The sequence below is a fragment of the Vidua chalybeata genome, chromosome Z (assembly GCF_026979565.1).
Source record: "Vidua chalybeata isolate OUT-0048 chromosome Z, bVidCha1 merged haplotype, whole genome shotgun sequence".
Taxonomy (NCBI): domain Eukaryota; kingdom Metazoa; phylum Chordata; class Aves; order Passeriformes; family Viduidae; genus Vidua; species Vidua chalybeata.
This window is the reverse complement of record NC_071570.1, coordinates 22,289,842-22,311,896: the sequence shown is the minus strand read 5'-3', so window position 1 is coordinate 22,311,896 and position 22,055 is coordinate 22,289,842. Positions and strand designations below refer to the sequence as shown.

At 38.4% G+C, this 22,055-nt stretch overlaps 2 protein-coding genes across 8 annotated transcripts in view; one reads left to right on the top strand and one right to left on the bottom strand.

Moving 5' to 3' along the window:
- Positions 1–22,055, top strand: part of KDM4C (lysine demethylase 4C) — a 247,789-nt gene that overhangs the window by 100,708 nt on the left and 125,026 nt on the right. The gene's annotated exons all lie outside the window — the stretch shown is intronic.
- LOC128782374 (E3 ubiquitin-protein ligase Topors-like) lies at positions 13,725–15,583 on the bottom strand. 2 transcript variants are annotated; one of them, XM_053932690.1, is made up of 2 exons: positions 14,993–15,583; positions 13,725–14,422 (listed from the first exon to the last, which is right to left on the bottom strand). In XM_053932690.1, exons 1-2 carry the CDS (start codon positions 14,996–14,998, stop codon positions 13,964–13,966), a joined length of 465 nt encoding a protein of 154 aa, XP_053788665.1. In that variant the 5' UTR covers positions 14,999–15,583; the 3' UTR covers positions 13,725–13,963. The 2 variants fall into 2 exon arrangements, with proteins under 2 accessions (XP_053788665.1, XP_053788666.1); XM_053932691.1 differs by having other exon boundaries at positions 14,849–15,580.

Sequence of the window (22,055 nt, the reverse complement as noted above, 5' to 3'; positions counted from 1 at the left end):
TTCCCTTGTCCTCTGACCTTGGTGTTCCCTGCCATTTCTCACTCTTCTTTGTGTTCCCTCCTCCTCCTAGCTTTTCCCTTTGTTAGGCATATTTTTTCTGAGTCTTCTTCACCTTGGCTGCAGGGCTCAGTCATGCCTCAGGGTTGGTCCATAGGGCTGGTTGGAATGGGTTATGTCCAGCACTGGGCAACCTCAGGCCTCTCTCCATGAATGCTGCCCCTGCAGTTATCCCCTGCCAATACCATGGTGCTGTAGGCACACAATGTGGTGATTTATACTATTTAGACAATTTTCAGTTTCTGCTTTTATTTTGGTTTTTCTCTTAAAGCAAAGGTTTGTCATCCAGAGTTGTTGTTAAGAAATTACATTTTCATGATAATGATTTATTTAGTGGTATATATGTGTTGATGTAGTGCTTTAAAATCCCTGCCTCTGTGATTTGGACTTTTGCTTGTTATGCTGCTGCTGAGACTCAGATAAGCTTGAACCCTTGGAGAATTCATTGTTATTTGAATCATAGTGGTTTTGCTAATCCCCCTGCTATATTTCATTTTGGAATCTGTCTTTCCTTAAATGCCTGCCACATTTACATTTAAAAATGTGACATTACATCTATGCTACTTTTGGCTTTGGTTTTTATTATGCTGGGAATTCAAGATATGCCTTTCTGTTCTTAGGGACAAATGCAGAATAACATAATTCTCTGGATACCATAGCTGATTATTAAGGTACAGCATATTCTCTGGGAAAACCAGTGTTGCTTTATGGACTGACTTGTTCTGCACTGAAATGTGAGGTATTGAGGGCATTAGATTGCATTAATATTGGCTTGTAGCACATGTCAAACTGCAAAACGGAAGTTAATCTTGGTCTGTGCTAGCACATGTGTATTTATTTAAGTGGTAGTGAATTTCTGTAATTTTAACATGCCTGGGAAATGAAAGTACTTGTCCTAACTGTGGATAGCTGTGGTGATTTTAAACTAGTGTTCTTCCCCCCTTTTTTTTTAAATTCTTTTTAACCTATGCTTATTCATGGAGGTTAGTACAGGTATGTTAACATAAGCTGCCACTGTACCTTCTTTTCCTGTATAGTCACACTGAAGTTTCTGGTTTCTATTATTAAAAAATCTGTTTAATGAAAATAATAAGTGTTTTGTTATTAATTGCAGTCTTAGGCAACAGCTTTTGTAACATAAACTTACAAAATTATTGTAAAGCTGCCTTCAGAGTTAGTGGTGAGGGAAAGAACAGTAAAATACATGTACTGTCTTTTTCCTCTTGTATGCTTTGCTTTGTGTCCAAGACTGAGCACCAAGATGTTTCCTATTACCATCCGAGTAGCAGTTGCATCTGGACATTTTCCTTATCTCCTGTTAATGGGCCCATCAATGTCTTGCCACATGACTCAGAGATAACACTCTCCAGGAGCCAGTTCTGTTTAACAGGTGATTAAGGACACACCTCATGACTCAAAATAACATCAGCCCATTGTGAGATGCTCTGCCCAGGGGGAGAAGCTAGGCATTCCCACCTGGATAAATCCAGGAATTTCTAGACAGAAAGGCAGCCTTTCCACAGGTTTCCAAGAAGACACAGCAACCACATCTGCCACCCCAAGAGGACTGCAGCCACTCCAATTTGGACTGCTACCAGCACGCTGGCCAAAGGGGTGTCAGGTTGTATTCTGACTTTGCCAGTGGTCTTCCTTTTGTATCATTGTGTGTATTTTTGTCTTTTGTTTTTCCTTTTCCCAATAAATTGTATTTCTGACTTGGAGTCTCTCACTGGTTTTGCTTTCAAACCAGAACACTTTGTAATTATTACTTTCTTTTTCAAGTCTGTTTAGTTTGACTTTCAAAATCCCTATGCACTGAAAAAACTGCATGAATGCTATGTATGAAATTGTTGTTATTGAGGTCACTGTGCCATGGGAAAAATGTTAAAGCTATGTTTCTGTATATTTTGCTTCTAAATGTTGTTTAAGGGAGTCCTAGATTTCCACATTAAACATGTCTGACAGCAATTGCCCAGACAAAAGACCCAGTGCTTTTTTGAGAGATACCATTGTTAGAATTGTTAGATGAGAGAAGTCTGATTTATTATAGTTGTTTATTCTTGAGAAACTCATTCAAAAAAACTTTGGGAATCTGAAGAAAAAATAAGTGCTATATACAAAGATTATAGTTGGAGAAAAGGTCAGCTTTTCATTGTTTCCTACACATACAGTTCCTGGTTCTTGATCTCATTTGCAGTTAAAAGAAACTTGATGGTTCACCTGATGGAAACAAACAGCTCTTCTGTCATTCCCAGAAGCTGAAAAACACATTCAAAAGATTGTTCTTGGCGTGCATTTGCAGCTGTGGTTAAAATGGTTCATTTCAGTTCAGTCATGCTGATAGAAGTCCTATGCTAGACTGTGGCCTGTGAGAACAGGGATACAATCCTATCAGAAGGTCCACATAATGAGTCACTTTATGTAATCTGTATGCAATTAATGATAGCTCTTTTCTTCAGACAGTCTGTTTTTTCTTAAAATGTTAGTTTTTAAGTAGCAGTGGTCTGCATTGCTCTAAGCAGTCATGAAGTATTATGAGCAATAAGAAAGCTTAAATATATCAGGGACAACTACTTTATCAAAAGAAAGCCTGCTTCTAATATATGACTGAAGTTTTGAGTCCAAAGTATTAGACTAAATGACTACTAAAACTCTGACCAATTTATGATTACATTAAAATTGTACATAACCATGTAGGAGGAAAAATAATGTTTTTGCACTCTAGTTTGTTGTAACTATACTCAATGCATGTTGACCACTACATTTAAATGTTGAAATTTCCTGATGTTCAGAATTGATAGGTTTTAAATTAGTTGAGGAGAAACCCTCAGACCTGATACTCAGACATCAAGTGAAGTATTATTACTAGACCTGCTGAGTTTTCTTGGGGTTTTTTTGCTTTTTGTGATTTGACTCTTTATCAGTATTATGGAAAAAGTATTTCCCACTTCTTCCTCTGAGAATATGCTACTCTTTAAGCTTATGGATTTGTTAAACAATCACTTGCATTTTATGTCATAATACAACCAATGTCTTTTAATTTGTCTTCTTTTTCTAACTAGTAGAATTTATAAAAGTTAATGTGTACCATAACTAAAGAGTTTCAAAATTCACCTTCTGTTATCACTAATGGAGAAAATTTACTGGCTTTTAAATCTTGTGGAAATTACCATTTTCAGTATATGTTTATGAGCCTGCTATGTAAAGATACGTAAATGAAGTTGTCAGCTGTTCTGTGTGTTTCATAGGATCAAAGAATAATTCAGGACCCTGGTTCCACTGAGGCCAATCTGTCCTCATGGAGAAAAATTCTTATTCCCCATCTCTACCCACTTGTATTTCAATAAATGACCACTGTCTCTCACCCTTTTGTCATCCACCACTCTTACTCTGTTCTCTTGGTAATCTCTCAAGTAGCAGAGGGGTACTGTTGGTTTCCCTGAAAACATTTTCCATGCTAAATGTGCTCATCTCACTTGGTTTTCTTATGCTCTTTTCTCTGACTGCCTTGAACCTCTGCTGAACTTACTCTTTCTTAGCTACATTTTTCTTAAAGAGAGGGAACTCGACACAGTTACCTAGATGTGATCTAAGCAAAAGGTGCTAAAAGGAAATTAGTCTTCCAAAGTGAAGAAAGGGGGTGAGGTAGTACAGGGTGATTTTGTTGTTGCTGTTTTGGTTTTGTTTTGTTTTGTTTGTTTTTGTTGTTGTTAGATGTCTTAAACTGGGGGCAGTAAAGCATGACAGGCTATATTGTATTTTCTCCAATCCATGTTAATTAGCAAACTATAAGAGTGTCCATTAAGTGTTGCCATGCCTTACAAAATTAGATGAGTGGAATATAAGATTTTTTTAATATGTAGGAAGTCAAACAAATATTTTATGTTGATAACCTTACCTCTCTTTTTTGCCAGTATTTTGTAGTGTTTAAACAGAGTGTATGGCTTGGAAGGATGGCTTTAGTTTATGCTTGAACTGAGGAGTGCAAAACATGCAGAGTACTCATAATTCAATAGCAAGTATGTTAACAAAGCTAGGATAAGGCTATTATTATGTGAAGTAACTGAATCTCCCACTTGTCAGGATAAGAAACAATGCACACATTCTTAATTGAGAAAACATCCATTCCAAGCCTAGCTCATAATGATGTATTTTCATGCAATGGCTTGGAGACATTAATTAAGACAATTTAAATGATTAGAAAAGTAGTATTGTCAGGAAAATGAGAATAATTTGCAGAAGAACAGGCAGATAAAGAGATTGAGACTGCACACATGATCTTGGGCATCTGGACTAGACTTGTGCAAAACAGATATCCATGGACAGTGTTTCATTGTTTAAACATTGTTTTTCATTCAGTTATTTGTTCCTTTAAGATTAAAACTTTTCACTTATAAGAACTGTGAAAAGCAGTATGAATTATTGGTCACTGATCTTGAAACAAGGGCCTGCACACAGGCTGGCTAGTTATGTTTGAGCTCAGTTACGGGTTTAAGCTTTGTTTCCTCTTTTGGCTGGCAGGCTGTGGGATTCATGAACTTACAGGTTACTTCAGGGAAAGAGTTTTTTTAGCTGAAGCAGAGAAGATTGAAATGGATTCTTTTGCCTGTAATAGTTACAAATCTGCTACCTGTTTCTCGTTTTATTCAATTGTAAAACATATGCAACTTTTCCAAGTGTGGAGCAACTTATGTTTCCCAGAAATCTAAAAATTGTACTTGAACAAATAAAAATTTTTTGAGTAACAGGATGTAGACAAAGTCAGCTGCAAGGGTAGGAAGCCTTGAGCACAAGTATTCAAGCTATGAATGAAAACTGGACCTACAAAAGTGTGGAGCGTTGGCAATGGGACTGCCTTACTGGTAATTTTTTGCTGTTTAGCATCATGGATATTTAAAAATTATTCTTATATTGTCTGATGTTGTCTTATATTGTCTGATGAAGAAATTAATTACCACTGTTTTAAAATGCTGAAACCATGGCAGGGAGGTGTCTTTCTCAGTTATGCAAACCTGTCACCCCCTTGGTGTCTCTTCTCAAATGTGGAGGAAAATGTTGCATTGGTCCTAAGTGATATTGTTGTGACAGGAGAGTGATGTGGCATGGCTTCTTGCAGAGGTATACAAGCCAGCACAGTGTCAACACTTAAATTTCATTTGTTTGTTCAGTGATGTAAAAAGATGGATCTCTTGTGGCAGCTGGGACTTCATCTCCTAGAAATTACCAAGATTAGGGTCTGTGTAGCTGATGACTGTATGAATACAGGATGTTATTCAATAAAAGAAATGGAGTTGCAGATATTATGAGTAACAATTTTTTTTGTAGTAGCAGTGATATAATACTGTCACTACCACTGTAGAAGACCACAGTAAAATTGACCTGAAAGACTATGAAACGCTGAACATTTGTGTGCCAAAAAAGTTAATTCAAAAAGTTGTCGACAGGAAGGAGGTTTATTTGAAAGCAAGTAGAAGAAAACACCCTTTTATTGAAAAGGGCAGAGTTAGCACACAGAGAGACGACAAAGGTACAGAAGCTGGATTGAAAAGAAAGCTACAATTTTATTTATAAATGTATTTTAGCTTTCTGATTTTCTCCGTATAGGCTGGATCCAGGACACCAAAATGTACTTGAGTTGTAACTAATCAAGTCCTGTAGCGCTATTGCAGACCTGGTGGGTTTAGAAACATTATCCTTGCAAGTATGTTAATCCCAGTACAAATATGAAAAAATCACTCAGGCAATCTATGAATATATTTAAGCTAGCATCACAATTAAATTTTTATGCCTAGTGGAAGTGAACTTCCAGATTGGGGTCTTTAAAAACAGTTTAGAATATGATAACAATTTTTTTTTTCTCTTCTTAATATTAGAGTGGGCAGCTGGGTAGGTCAAATGAGGAAAAAGACATAAGGAGGCCATACATGTAATTCTACGGATATTAATCAGAACTGAAAACCCATATAATAGGAATGAATTAGGCATATTTTTTTTCTAGAGGTCAATGCTGAGTTCAAAAGCATAAGGCCAAGAAAGGATATACAATAAAAGAGTTTACTTCTTGTGCAGTAGAAATAGACATCTTGATTCTGCTTTCATTTTGTGACTAGAACCACTTGCTTGACGTTGCAATTCTGCTTGTTAAGATTCCTATAAATGGAGCATCAATAAAATTTCAACCCAGTTAAAACCTGTGCCTAAAAAACCAGGAAAAATAGATAGTTTTTTGTAGTTGAAATATCCTGCTTGGTATCTTTTTTTTTTTTTTCCAATTACCTCCATAATCAGCCTGAAAGAAATATACATTAGAAGGAAATGAACCTCACAATCCAGACCTCATTTGGTAGGTACTGAACAAAAGAGGTTATTTGTGTGAATTCCTGTGGTAATTGCAGGCCTTTGTTGGATGATGTTTCATTTAACTTGATACTGTATGAAGAATGTGAACTTTTAATAGGATTTTTTAGCTCTCTGTTTACTGCAGTTGACATTTTCCATAGGAATGTTGTCCTTGGAAAAGAAGACATAGCATACAATAAATCCAGCCCTGTGCCTTCTGTAGATGTCTGCAATAGTGAAGAAATTGGGAGGGGTCATTTTGTCTTTTTAGCATAAAGGGTAGCAGGTATATTATTTGCTGAGTAAATGTTTCAGAGAAAAATGATTTCAGGAAGATGGGCATCTAGTTTTAGAAAGGTCAACTTTAACTACATTTTTGTCCTGTAGCACAAACACTTCATAGACACTTGCAATTAGTTTGTATGAATGCAGTGTTCCTGACGCAGGCTGCAATAATTGTTTTTGGTTTAACTTAATTTTTCTTCTGTTTGTGACTCTCTTGACTCCAGTTTTACTTACCCCTTAAGATACCTGTGTTCACAAAACTTTTGATTCTGCAACGCAAGGTGCATCCTTAGTTTCCATCCTCAGTCAACAGAAGCTGAAGAATCTTTGGAGGCAATTTATCAATGAATTAAAATGCATTAATTCCCAGTCCTTCTATCTTCCCTGGTGGAATTTCATGATGTACAAGTCTTGAGTTTAAATTGCCAGTTCTTTTCCAATAGGTTGGTTACAGCTGAAAAGAACATCAAGTGATGTTCCCCTTTTTTGTGTCACGTCCTTCCCAGCGGCAGGTTTAGTGTTCACTGCATGTGTCCATTAAGCATTAATTCTCTAACTGTATTTAGTAAGAGAGAGCAATATGGTACGTACTAGTGCAAGAATCTTAATTCCTACAAAACATATGGCATAGAATTATCTACTTAGAGATGGAACAATCTGATAATAATTTGGTGGAGTGACATCTGCGCAATAAAATAAGGTGCTGATCACACTGGAAAAGTAAATGCAGAAGTTGTATACAAAGTATTCTGACATCACCAGAAAGCCATTATCATTCCTCCATGGAATGTTAAAATTTAATGATCTAATTTGGTCTTATCACATGCAATATAAATAAAAAATAACCCTATTAAGGGTTCAGAGACCCTGCTGAACACAAAACTTCTAAATGGTATTTTCTAGGATTTGGACTTACATATGTTTAACAGGAAATAAGGGAATAAATTTAGGAGAACAATAAAAATTCCGTGGTCATTTCCATCCTTTATTGAAAATGTTTGCATATGCAGTTCTATGCTTTCTATAGTTTAATTTCTTCTCCTGATAGTTGGCCCTACTATCAGGATATGTGACTAACATCAGTCTTCACTTTTGCCAAAAACCACAAGGACATAATTACAGCTTTTGCCTGAATGAAATGCCAGTGGTGATTCAATGAGGACAGTATAAAGTGTATTCATGTTAGAATGCCAGATCCGAACTTGGAGAGAAAGCTTCTGCAAATCAGAAGATAGACTTGTATTTCCTAAATTTAGGAAAGTCTGCAAGGAAGCACCATTTTATTTTGTGCACAATTGAACATCAAGATGGCAGAGCTTCTGTTTTAGGCTTCGCAGTTGAGGATTTCCCTTTCTTCATCAATTTTTCAAAATGGAATGGAAATACCTGGAAATTTGGACACTGCATGGAAGTTGAACTGAATTCTGTTTCTCAAGTTGAAATTCTTAATTAAAACTATTACAGAATGTAAACTATTGTTTTCTTTAATTGAACTGTTTTGACTTTTTAGACATGCAGCAAGGAAGGAAAAGATCTAGTGAAATGATGGAAATGTATAACAAATTCTGATTATTCTGCTTTAAGTTAAGTACTATGTTAAAGTAGTTGACTGATAGAAATGGTTTAATTATCTGGTTGCATGGAAAACTTCCTTAGTGCAAGTCTTTAAGAGCATATTTGATGGCATTATTTGGGTTTTGCAATACTGAATCTATATAAATTGTATTTAATGTAGTAATGTAGTCAATAGTCAATACTATTTCTTATTGATCCTTTTCACTCTTCTTTTAAATCTCATTTTCCCTTCTCAGTTTACTGTGACAAACAGAAACAGCCAGGAAAAATGGCTTTTGCATTTCTTAATGGAAAGGTACTGCTGTTGACATTTTTTGGTTTTGTGTTTTGTTTTTTTTTTTTTTTTTTTTTTTTTTTTTTTGTTTTGTTTTTGGTTTTGTGTTTTTTTTTTTTTTTGTTTTGTTTTGTTTGTTTTTTTTTGTTTTTTTTGGGTTTTTTTTTTGTTTTGTTTTGGTTTTTTTGTCTTTTTTTGTTTGTTTGTTTTGGTTTTTGTTTTGTGTTTTTTTTTTTTTTTTTGGGTTTTTTTTTTTTTTTTTTTTTTTTTGGATGTGGTGTTTGTTTAAACCAGAAATACAAAATATCGTTTGTTAGAATGAGGTTGAATTATGTTAGATTGGTCTTCACTCCCTGCTAACCTATAGAATTGATACAAGCTTGTTTAATGATAGATTTCAGGCTTTTTGCAAGTGGGTATAGAACATTTCATAGAAATATATGGAACAGGTGGAAGCTAATACAGAGTTGATCGAGAAATCTCTTACACTTTTTTGGCATTTTCTTTGTGGGTAGTAGACTTTTCACAGATTAAAAAGCAACTGGGATATCATACAGCACTATTAGTTCAGTCTTATCAGTTCTGTCCCTGCCAAATCAAGCCTCCGTAGAGGCTTCTCAAAGGGAAGGTATGTAACATAACATTATTCTGCATGAAATGCAAACAAGATATTTCTGTGAAGTCAAAGACTTTAAATTTCAATTGCTCTTTTATTTTTTTAAGGTGGGATAAAATGATTTTTAAATGGACTAAAAATCAGCAAAATAATGCATTTTGTAGTTTTTAAGAAAGAATCTCAATAATGTGAAATCCACGCATAATTTCTTGTGTCTATCTGAATAAAATATTCATAAGGATCTTACAGCTTTGGAACACACATTTTTTCTTTCTGGCAGGTTTTTTCGCACTCTTTCAAAATCCTTAGTTAAAAATATTGATATTTAATATTCTAGGTAAGCTAGTTATGAAGAGGTAAATCTAATCACCTGTCTTTAAGAAAATCAAACAGTTACTCTTAATGAACTATTTATCTCAGTTTTGGGGGCGGGGGTGAAACTAACCCAGAGGAAGCTAGACAAATTTTTGTTTCTTCATGTAGAAGCTTCATTACTTTTACTAGACTTTATGACTAGAGAAGTTCTTTATCTTCTGACAGTGTTGTGGGAAAATATCTCCTATTAATTTGGCAGGAAAATTGAATAAGCAGCACATCATACTGTCACTCTCATAAGCAGAATCCTGATCTTTTGTCAAAACATAAGGAACAATTGGCTGATGGCAATTCTGATTACTTTAGAAAGTAATTATTGAAAGAAGGCATATAGATCTCAAACGATCCTTTTATCTCTTACAGCTACCCAGAAGGAGTAATGATAAAATGACACATATTCTTTGTTGTGTTCTGGTTAATAAAAAAGGAAAAGAGCTTAAACTAAGCATACTGTTTGGCAAGAGTAAAGTTGTCATAACTTTGTCATAAGTGTGATGCCTTTTAAATCTATATGCTACAGAAGATCAGCATTTTTGGCAAATCCTCATTGCATTTTAACTCTTTCTAGAGAAGTCTGTAACCCTTCTTTGTCCATTTATACAGCCTTTTGCCCTACCCATAAGAGGAAAGTATTTTAAAAAAGTTTTCCAGCTAAGTTAATTGTATGCTGATTTAAAAATACTATAGCATAGTGAAAGAGGTTTTAGTTTAAGAACACTTGGCATGTCAAGAGTGATTCCTAACTATTTGCTGATGAGGACAAAACTCTGAACATATATGTTCCCAACCTCCACTAAGGAGTCGTGTTGGTTTCAGTGTATATAAACTGGTATAAACATGTTAATGGTGCAGTTGCCTAGCCAAGGAAATGATGATACTTCTGTGGTTTGCAACCACATGTATCTCTGGTCATACTACCTTCCTGGATCTGGAGAATGGCTGGAGGATCTGCATGAATGTAGGAGTGTGGGAGAAAGACCATGGATGTATGTGGTCATCTCTTCTTTTACATAGATTAATATCGGAACCCAAGGTGTCCCTCAGACACTCCTGGATGTTCCGGGTCCAGGTCAGAAGCATCTGAGACCCTGGCAGGCAGCCAGAAACCCCTGTGGTTTTGAATTTGATCCATGGAACAATTTACCAACCTTGCAGGAAGAACAAGAAATCACAAAAGTTTACATATTATAATAGAAGTAGTCACAAAGTGAAAGGAAGGATTTTTGAGTGCTGTACAGGGGGGTTTTAGGCCTTGTACAGAGGGGTCTGAGTTTTGTACATGGAGGTCAGAAGTTCTAGGATGGAGGGATTTGGGCGTGCCCTGTCCTCCTTCTTTCTCCTTCCTATCCTCCATGTTCTTGGTGATGTTGGCACTCACAGATTGGTTTAGAGTAGAAAGTCACTGTTCAATATAGGTGATAGGCATTGGGGAAAAACTATAAACATTTAATACACAATGTGTGATATAAAAGATGGCACCAGCCCTTGGGTGGGAGAGACGAAAAGAGAGAGAGATGGAGAGAGACACAGAGGGAGAAGGAGTCAGAGAGAATGTCAGGGAGTGTGTGTGCCTTGAGATAACATGCAATAAACCAAACTACCTTGAGACTCAATGACTGAAGACTACTGAGTCTTTCTTTGAAGGCCCGGGTTGGAGGAGAGACTTTACCACCTCCCAGGGTCACCCCAATCTGGGGGTGAGCCCTGTCAGATTAACACAGGTTTTGGTTCTAAAATTATCTTTGTATCCTGTGCTATGGGGTAATAATTCTCTGAAATATTGAACATCTTTTGTTCTTTTGTATTTCCCATTCTGTATTTCTTTCTTGTTCTGTGTTAGTCCTATCTAATGCATATCAACATGAATCTCAGAATAAAATCAGAAAAAGTTTAATTTGTACTTTTAATTGTCAATGTGGTGTTTAATGCTACAAGATACTTCTTGGACCAGTAATTTCACCATCTAGCCTACCTCTGAATTGGCTAATGACAAGTCATTGTTTTTATTCCAGGTTATACTGGTATTTGAATATATTAGCTCTATTAGTAAGACAAAGAATAATGGTTTGAGACAGTTCATGTTATAGACTAGTTTAATAAAATAAATTACACCAAAAACATAGCAAGCAATTCTGGTACCCTAGTAAATGGTTTTCAGTTTCTTATGTAGTTATGAGCCTGCATGCCCCTCCTTGAGCTCTTTACAGCAGTTTTGCATGCATTCTTAGCTATTGTAACACTTGCTAATACTTAGTTTGTTCTCTTCTCATTCACTTTTTTAGGCTGATGAATATATAAACAAGTTAAATTGATTTATCTGATGTTGCTGCAGAATTAGTGTGTTTTATTTTTACTGTTTTCTGAAAAACTTAAGCGCAGTAAAGCACAGTGAAGTAATGTTCATTTTCCCAATCTTAGGGCACAATAAATTATCTGAGTTAAGAGGAATGCTGGTCATCATCTTGTGTAAGGACCTTCATGTGTACATTTAGCTTGCCATCCAGGAACTGTAATTTGGCTTTTTTCTGTGTTTCAGTGCATTCTTCATCCATATTTTATAGAAGGTAATCATTCATAACTTCATCACAACTGTTAGAAGGGTAAAGGGTCCAGTAGATGGTCTTGACTTATTTTGACATGTTAATTCTGCACAACCGAGTACCTAGGGAGGTGGTAGAGGGAAGAAGATTACCTTCTGCTTCCGTTTTCTTCAGGGTACTGAAGGCCAAGTATGGTGATTAGATGTACAGACAATTGCCCAGTCCAAGTTCATTGTCACAGTGAAAAAGTTTCATCTCATGCTTAAATGGAATTTAATGAAATGCAGCGCATTTCACTCTGTATACATTGCCTCCCATTCTGCCACTGGGCTCCTCCAAGAGGAGTCAAGCTCCTTTTTCTTTACTCACTGCATCTGGTGTTTACAAACAATGATGAGATCCCCATGTACCTTCTCCTCTCCAGGCTGAACCATTGCAGCTCTCTCAGATTTTCCTCAAAGGGGACAGAATTCAGTTCCTTTAGCATGTTTGTGGCCTTTCCCTGGGCTCTCTCCAGTAGCTCCTCATCTCTCCTGGGGAGGAGAGTCCAGAGCTGAATACAGCACTCTGGGTCTGGTCAGGGGAGCAGTTAGGATCCCTCCCTGTCCTGTTGGCAGCACTCCCAGTGCCCCCAGGAGCCTCTTTGCCTTTTGGCCACAGGGCACACCACCAGTGTCATTTGTATGTTGATGTCCTCAGGACCTCCAGGCCCTTCCCTGCCAAGTGGAGACGGATGCCACAGGAATGCAGTGCAGAGGCCTCACTGGCTGTGGGAACTCTGCCAGCAGGCTGGGGACCCATGTGGGATGTGGGATAAGAGTCTGTGCAGCTGCCCCAGCACAGCAAAAGGGGATTGTAGTGCAGCTTGTGGAAATATTCAGATATGGTGCTGGTGTATGTGGGGAAAGGATTGAAAGTGGGGGACTGCGATGGGCCCAGTAAGACTTAGAGATAGAGAGGAGAGGGAAACCTATGTTTTGCTTGCATGCCAGTCTGCTTCTTGGGTGGCTCCTGAAGTCCTGGGATGCTTGGAGTTTTGAGCTTTGCTCTGCAAAAAACGCCAAGCCAAAGTGTGCAGGTCAGCAGATGGTCCTCAGCAGTATCTTTTGTGAAGCCTGAACCCAGCCCTCTCCTGCATCCCAGCCAGGTTTGGGCCAGGGGAGTTGAGCTGCTGCTGTACAGAAGGGTCAGAGAGGGGTCAGAGGGCTCAGACAGGGGGATCTCCTTCGGATGCATAAAGGGGGTCGGTGTTGGTTTGTTCCCCACTACTACAGGCAGCGATGCTCTGGTGCTTGGAGAGGGAAAGCTTCGGGAGGTCAAGTGAAAGAGGCTCTGTTGCAGCATTTATATAAAGAAGTTCACAGCATGTTCCAGGCATTCTCCCCTTATGTTTTCCTACACTAACAAAGCACTGTTAGAAAAAGCATTGCTTGAAGTAGCTTCCTTTGGTTTTGAGAAAATCATGCTTTGAAAAGCTTCTGGATCTTTGTTCAGTGTCCACAAAGCCATTGATTTTCCAGCACCAATGAAAGCTCGGGTTCTTTCAGCTGGAGAACGCCAGCCAGGAACTGAGATCCATTCACCCACTTACCACCCTCTCCTTACTGGGGAGGAGTATTGGGAAAAAAAGAATAAACCTTTTGGATTGAAATAAGAACTCTTTAATAATTTAAAAAATAACAATACTATTATGACTAATACTAAAAGTAATGAAAAAGAGAGACAGAGATAAAATAAGACCTCCATCGAATTAGTGTATTCACATGCAATGTACGAAGATGCCGCGAGAGACGCGTGCTCCGCAAAGCCTCCGAATGTTCATTCCAAGCCCATGAGGGCCGTAAGCCGCGCCCCCAGGCTGGCAGGTCCACCGGCAGGGCGGGTCGAGCGCTGCGCTGCAGCCTATCGGGCAGAGGTGTCAGAGGTTCTTGGAGCTCTCTCTCCGTCCCCTGGCGGCCGCCCCCTTCTCCTGGCAGCGGGACGGCGGTGGGGCCGCGGGCGCAGGTGGTAGCGCCAGCGCGGGGATGTGCCGAGCACACTCTGCGCGGCCGCGGCGCTCTGCTGGCAGCCGGGCGGGCCGAGCACGTACTCCTGGTAGTCGTCGTCCGCCCTGACCGTGTGCAGGATGCGGCCGAAGCGCTGCCTGCAGAGCGGGCAGGCGGCGCGCACGGCAGCCCACTGCCGGATGCAGGCGAAGCAGAAGGTGTGCAGGCAGGTGTCCACGTGCGCCGCGTTGTCCACGGCGCCCAGGCAGATGGAGCACAGCCCGGCTGCCGCTGCCTCCCGCTGCCCCCCGCTCGTGGCGGCCGGCGCGGCGGAGCCGCTCTCCTGCAGAGCCTCCGCGGCACCGGGCGCCATGGGCTGCCAAGAGACGGGGCAAGTGCCGGAGCTTCTCTGGCGCCGGGAACCGGGCAGCAGAGAACCCAGAGCGTGAGCAGAGAGGGGGGACAGGGCCGGCAGAGACCCGAAAAGTCCCCGTGTGGGCCAGAGATGGGAGACAGGGCCCTCCCGAAAGGTCTCCGTGTGGGGCAGAGAGGGGAGACAGGGCCCTCCCGAAAGGTCTCCGTGTGGGGCAGAGAGGGGAGACAGGGCCCTCCCGAAAGGTCTCCGTGTGGGGCAGAGAGGGGAGACAGGGCCCGCCCGAAGTGGGGCAGAGAGGGGAGACAGGGCCCTCCCGAAAGGTCTCCGTGTGGGGCAGAGAGGGGAGACAGGGCCCTCCCGAAGTGGGGCAGAGAGGGGAGACAGGGCCCTCCCGAAGGGTCTCCTTGCAGGAAAAGGAGACCTTACTGGAAAGTGACCGAGCCGCCCCTCAGCTGCCTTCGACACCTGCCTCCTGCTCCGTTCCCCCAGGCGTGCTGCTCCCCATTCCAGGAGAAATCTCCCTTCCACACTGCTCCGCCCGGCCAGTGGCACTCAGCTGGCGCAGGGTACCTGCATGAGGCGGTCCGGGAAGGAGGAAGTGGCTGGGAGCCCTCAGTGGTGCTGTGGGGCACTGCCAGTGCAGGGCCTGGGTCCTGCTGAAGGCCGCACGCTGGGCCGAGTGTGCAGATACAGGAGCCTGTGGCACCTGGCTGTTGCCTGGTGAGCACAACAAACACCCCAGAGGGAAAAGACCCTGCTCCACGGCGTGTCAGATGTCTTTTGGTGGCCTGAAACTCCTCAGTTTGTCAGGTCCTGTGGTGAGTCTGGTGCTGCTGTGTACTTTCCAGGGTGAACCGACCCAACTCTCTCAGCTTTCCCTCATAAGAGAACTCCTGTTCCTTCACCGTGTTTGTGGCCCTTCCTGGGCTCTCCCTAGTAGCTCCTCATCTCTCATGGGCTGGAGAGCCCAGAGCGGGCACAGCACTCCAGGTGTGGCCTCACAGGGCAGGGGAGAGGGCACGATTCCTCCGTGTCCTGCTGGCAGCACACCCAGTGAGCCTGGCAGAGAACTGGGGTGCTCACCTCTGCCCTGTGTTCTTCCTGGGCCTTTCTGGTCGAGCAGCTGTTGGTTCATGGGGTTTTTCCTCCCCAGGTGCAGTGCATGGAATCTCCTTTTGTTTAACTGCATGTTGGCGTCTTTCTCCAGCCATTTAAATAACATTGTTAAAACAGTTTTTTTGAAAAAGACAAGTGAAAAAGCAATCATAAAAATGTCTAGATTAAAAGGTACAATAAAGGTGGAAGAATGATCTTTTCCTTCAAGGGAGACCAGAGGAAAGAAGAAAAAGAATGTAGAACCTAATTTTCATTCTTCTCGAAGGCAAAATGGTGAAGGAGTTGGTGTTTGGTCATATTCTCTGCAGGGTAAAACAAAGCAGTTGCACTAGTATGTCATTGGTCTCAAGTATATTTTATATAGATTAGTGTAGCTATATGAATGTATATGTATTGAAAATGCAGTCTTTTGATGGCTGAAACTCTCTTCTCTGAGAAAGTTGTGCATTTTGTGTTAAGAAGTACCCCAGTATGCCCATCTAGATGTAAATCCTATTTGAGACAAGGCATTTTTAACCTACTGACTAACTGTTTATAAAGGTTGTGTCCTGTCTTATGCAGAAATTTACATCAAAGCAACAAATTTCCCTTAGCTCATTTAAAATTAAAACACATCTTTTGCAATAAAGATTTAATGTTAAAGGTGATAGACTCCAGGTAGCATGCAACACAATGGTAGCTTGGTGACAGTTAATAATAATCAGGATAATTTAAAAACATTTTCATGAAAGCTTTATGATAGGAAGTCAGAGTGAGTGATTAAAAAAAAAGTGATTTGACAAAATAATTGACAAAAAAGGAGGGAAGGGAAAAGCCTGAATTGTCAATATAGTTTTTCCTTTATTTCTTTCTTTGCTTGAGTGAAACGAAATTCTGTTGCTGTGAATGGTCTGTCATTTTTTTTCATTAGAGTTTAAATTGAATGCAATCTCTATTTGCATTGAGCTTTTCTTTTTGTCTGTCATATTTGTTGGTTGGAAACTCATATTTTCTAGGAATAAGTTCAATTTTCCATGACTATTGGCAGATGTTTCTCTAGGATCTTTAGTGACAATGATATATTTGTTGATAACCCAGGGCTTGCTAAAAAAGACTTTGTTCCTCATCAGTGAGTCTGTTTTTTTGTTCGAGAGCTTTAGTCAACAGAAGCGCATACTCCATTTCTTCCAAAAATGTCTAAGGGTATTTTCACTCATTTTGAATACATACTTCAGTCAATAATTTTTTGTTTGCTTCAGTTACTCTTCTGTCTTTGTGGTAAGTGAAATACATAATGCTCTGGCTTCTTTGATTCCTGTTTTTGCAAGTTATATATTTGAGTGTCTTTAATAGTTGAACTTGGTGTTCCAAGATAGTAGCCATAATAGTTTCGTTGTTTCATTCCTAAATGTTGTTGCTGTTTTTGTGCTCAACTTGCCGCTTTACTACCCTGATAGTAACATTTGGGGAGTTTAGTTCATAGGCCTGCAAGATGCCTTATAGCAAGAGCATGTCAGTGTCTTCACTGGAAAAATGGAATTTACAAGCAGATTTTATTTATTAGGGGAAAAATTGTAGAGAATTCTGCAGTTCCTGGCTTACTGACATTTTGTGCTACTTTCTCTTCCTCTCCTATCGTCTCAAACCTCAACAACCTTTGTTACAAAGCCTCTCTTCCCAGTGTCTCAAAACAGCTTCAACAAAGCACTGTTCACAGCTGCATGGTTTCTGTCACTTAACACTAACAGAAACTCTTGCTTTTGAAGTTCCTCCAGAATTGGTGCTTTTTCTTTGCATTGTTCTGGGCAGGTTTGCCTCTTTTTTGCTTTTTTTTGAGGGTTGGAGATATGAGATTTTTTTGTTGTTGCTGTTGGTTTGGTTTTGGTTCTTTTTTTTTTTTTTTTTGTTTGTCTGTTTGGTTTTTTCCCTTGGTTTGTATTTTGTTTCGTGTTGTGGTTTTTGTTTTTGTGCTGTCCTTTGTATAGTTTTCTTTTGTATGTGTGGATTTTTGTTGTTGATTTTTTGTTTGTTTTGTTTTTGTTTTATTTAAATTTGGCTGTTTGGGATTTTTTAATATCATGATGCTTCTTTGCTTACTTAGTTTAGATTTAAATAGGACATAGTGTTTGTTAGAACATTGCATAGCTAATTTCATTCCTTTCTGTCTTTTGTTAAGGGGTAAGCTACATAAATAGCTGCAAATTATTTAATATTTGTGTTGTTCTTTTACCTTTTAAAATACATGGTAGGACCCCATAATTTCTTTTTCACTAATATTTTTCTGCTGTTCTTTTCTTGCTCTTTAATAGAATTTGAATAGTAGGAGAGTCTTGAAAAAATATTTTAAGAATAGGAAAAAATGATTATGTTTTCCTCTTTTCAGTTTAGAAATCAGGACTTATATGTGAAGCAGGAAACTGAAAATTGAATATGTTCAGTGTCAGTTCTGACTATGGCTTGCCTTGTGACCATAATAAATAAACCTTTCTTTGGCCTAGTTTCTTCTTCTGTGTTATGAGGAAGAAACACAAGTATTTGCAAAGCATTCTGAAATTCCTGGAAGTTGGAAATTTTTTCATTATTTATTTGAATGTATATAGGTTTTCTTAATATTGCTTTACTTTGCTGAGCAAAAGTACAAATAAGGTGCCTTAAACCTGATGGAAGAGTCATTTTCACAAAAAAAAAAATCAGTAGATTGAGAATCTAGAATAAATCTGCTTGGTCTTAGTTTTTTTAGCCTTATAATTTATGAATTTCAGTTATAAATAATGCTTACCATTTGAAGCAATGAGATTATTGATGTATTAGGACCACTGGTGAATTCATCCTGCTGTTTCACTCAGCATTTAGGAAAGCTACAAGATATACATGAGTGATGAATTTTGGGCATCTCAGTCTTGAAAAAAATTTGCCACGCTTTTGCAAGAATTTATCATATGCTTCAGAGAAACTTAATGAATAAGATGGAGTTTTACATGCTTCACATGACACTTGGCCAGAACTTTTCCTTCTGATTGGAATTTCATTTCATTCTTCTCCTTCCCCCAGACAGAAGTCATGTATTGTGATCTACCATTGATAATATTAATTTGCTGGCTTTAGCATCCATTAATACAATGAGCTAGATGCTAAAAGGTGAAACCTGAGAAAAATGTAAAATGAAGTTTTAGAAAATATCAAAATACTTAGAAAAAGTACATAGAAAAATATTTTCTGAACTTCAAAAAGTAATTTATAACTTTATAAATATAGGGATAAGTCACTACTCCATTTTCTGTGCTGTGTTTAGGACACAGCAGTGAAGACTGTCCAACAGTTTTGAGGTTTATACAGTAAGAGTATTTAATTTTCAGCATGATTAGTCCCTCAACTTTACCATCTGTAAATGCAACTGTAGTTTTTAATCATGGCAACTAGACTTGGAACTCTCTAAAAATTTGAGTTGTGTGGAAAAAAGATTCAATATACTCATCTGGTTATATTGCCATGAATTGTCAATTATTGTTAAACCCAAACCTAAATTAAAAAAAAGACTTAGGAAAGTCCTGACAATAATTTGACTTGCTGTATCACACTAACTGGTGATGTTAGTTCAGAGACACATACTAATTGTACCAGAAAATGGCCTTAAGTTATCCAATGGAGCACCAGTCTATTTAAACTGATAAATTGCTATCCAAAATAAAAGAAAATTTCCTATTCCTCAGCTCATTTACCCATACCAGATGTATATTTTTCCCTTTAATCTGCAATATGTTGAGTTCTAATTTAAGGTTTTCCCCAGGTTTAGAATGGAATTTTAAAATTGATATCCTGTTGATTTTCTTATGATTCTTGAAAATAGAGAAGGAATGCTTCCTTAGTAGCTGTCCTGTTACATTATCTTCTTGCCCTACAATGTGTTACAGGTCTTCCTTTGCTGTAATTAGTGAGCTAAGAATAATGCAGTTCATCGGAATTGCTGTACTTGGGTCATTTGTGAATTCCTTTTTTATGTTTGATAATAGTAAACTTTCTGTTAGTAAATCCATGATAATGACTGTAATGTTTGTACGAAAAAGATAACTTACGTAGTGTGTATGACCTAGTATATGTGTTAGGTACTGCACAAGAAGTTATTTTTTATAATGATATATTATATACATTTAAATATATAGGCCCACACATGTTATTGCACAGACTGTTTTCTTACTTTAGGAGCTGTTACAGAATTGGTTAATTTTGATCTGTTGCAGATGGAGATTAATTTCATTAAAATAAATTCTAATTTTGCATGTTCAGAATACTTCCAATTTAAAATACAGGAATTGGTAGGCAGATAAAAATATGGGGTAGAATCTGTTACTTAATGGATCTGAGAAAGTGAAGTCCAAAGGTACTGAGGAAAGAACGGAGAGCTAAGAGAAGGATGGAACAAGAGCAGTTGACACACAGCAGAGAGATAAAGGCTCCAGGAGGGAGTTTCTGTTGTATCGATGTCAGCGATAGATGGAGAAGTGAATGTGAGCAAAACAGGAGAAGGATTCAAGCTAGAAATACAGATTGAATCAGAATAAATAAAAAGAGGTTAATAGTGACTCAATCTTTCAAGGGCTAAGAATAGTGCCATTAAAGATACCACTGAGGGATAAAGAAGAAGAAGAGCTGTGAGGTGGAATATTTAAGAAAAGTTGGCGTTATAGTTGTGTCTTGTCACACTGCTTCTGTTGTCCAGATTTCAAAGGAATGGGAAAAAAATGACCACATTTTTGTAACGTTAACTCATGATGATGTAATCAATTCTACATAATACAAACTGAGTCTTTTTTGTAAGAACATGTAGGTGGCATTATGTGTAAACATAAAATAAATTAGAAATAGGAATAAAGAAAAAAAGCTAGGTATTTTGTAAGGCACTACTTAATATTGAACTCTTTAAAAAATATTGCCGTTTGCTTATGCATATATGAATACAAATAATGAATTTAAGAGGATTTTTATTTTCTATTATATAAAAAGGACCTTAAGGAAGGGTGTTTTGCATTTGTATTTTTGTTGTTTATGACAGGATGTCTCAGAGAAATTAGTGTACTGTCTATGATTTACCAAAAAAGGAAAGCTTGCTTTCTCAATTCTTGTACAGATGGCTAACTGCTGCCAAAGGTTTCTACAACACTGCTTACAAGTTGCCAGAAAGTCTGTGTGAAAATACATCACAGCCTGATTCCATAGCAAAGGACAGTTACTGTTACCAGAATTTATTAAATCCTGTCCTCTTAGCAAACAGTGCCTAGCAAGCACTTCTACTGGCAGTCCACATGAAGCAGTTCCAGTCACAGCACCTATAAAATGTTTCTTATCAAAATGCATTTTTTATATTGTTTGGACATGCTTCGTTGAAAGTATTGTCAATGGGATATAGTGCATTGTGGATGTCAGTTGTGGAAACAGGATATAAGATGAAACACACAGGACAAAAGGAGCAGGACGTGTTAGCAGATGACCAGTGCAGAGTTAAGCAAACAGTAACTCAGGTCAAGGAAAGGCAGGGATATCCATATATGGTGAACTGTGATGTTATTGGTTAAGCAAGAAGAACAGGGTGTTGCCACATAAAGCAATGTTTAAGGTCCTTGCAGATTGTAGCGTTAAGAGGTCCTATATAAAGGCTATATTGGGCCCAATAAATCGACTTCTCATCATCAATCAGTCATCCTTGCCTCTTGAATCCCAACAAATGGTGCCCCTTTTTGGACATGCTTCATTGAAAGTATTACAAGAGTGGGATATAGTGCATGAAATAATTGATTGCATATAGTTGAAGCTGGTAAGAAGAATCGAAATTATTTAAAATGTTTGTCTCCAATAAATATATCATTGCTGCTGTTCTTTGAAGAAAGCTTTAGTCATTATAAGCAGTTAGGAAGGAGTAACACTGAAAAAAACCCTTGATTTAATAATTTTAGAGCATACTTATATAACGTAAAGAAGGTTACCAGCCTAATGTTTGCCTCATCCTGCTAATTTGTTGCTTTCATAAGTGTTTTGTAAAAATCCATTCTCTCTTTATAAAGAAGAGAATTTTCCATGGTTTCCTGTGACTGTTAGCCTCCACATGATGTCCCATAGGAGTGTAATTTACCTACATTGTGCAATTGAATGTGAAGTACAGTTATGTACTTCATAAATGCTTTCTCTCTGAAATGATTATGTAAGTGAAGGGGGAAAAATAGCCTAATGAAGTACTACTATTATTCTTCTTCAAATTAAAACTTCAGAAGACTTTTAACTAAAATAGATTTCAGATATAGTGAAAATCACATTTTAATTAACAAAATCCAATACTTAGTGCAAAGTGTTCAAAATCCTTCAGATATTTCAAGCTTAGTATGTTAAATATTTTAACACCCTAAGTAGTATAGCAACTAATGTTTTGGTGGAGAAGATGCTTTTGTGAACACATAAATCAGTTCATATCTTACAAAAGGCATCAGAGGTATACTTCATTGAACTAAAAAATAAAAATGCAAATCATGAAGACTTGACTCTGGATGTA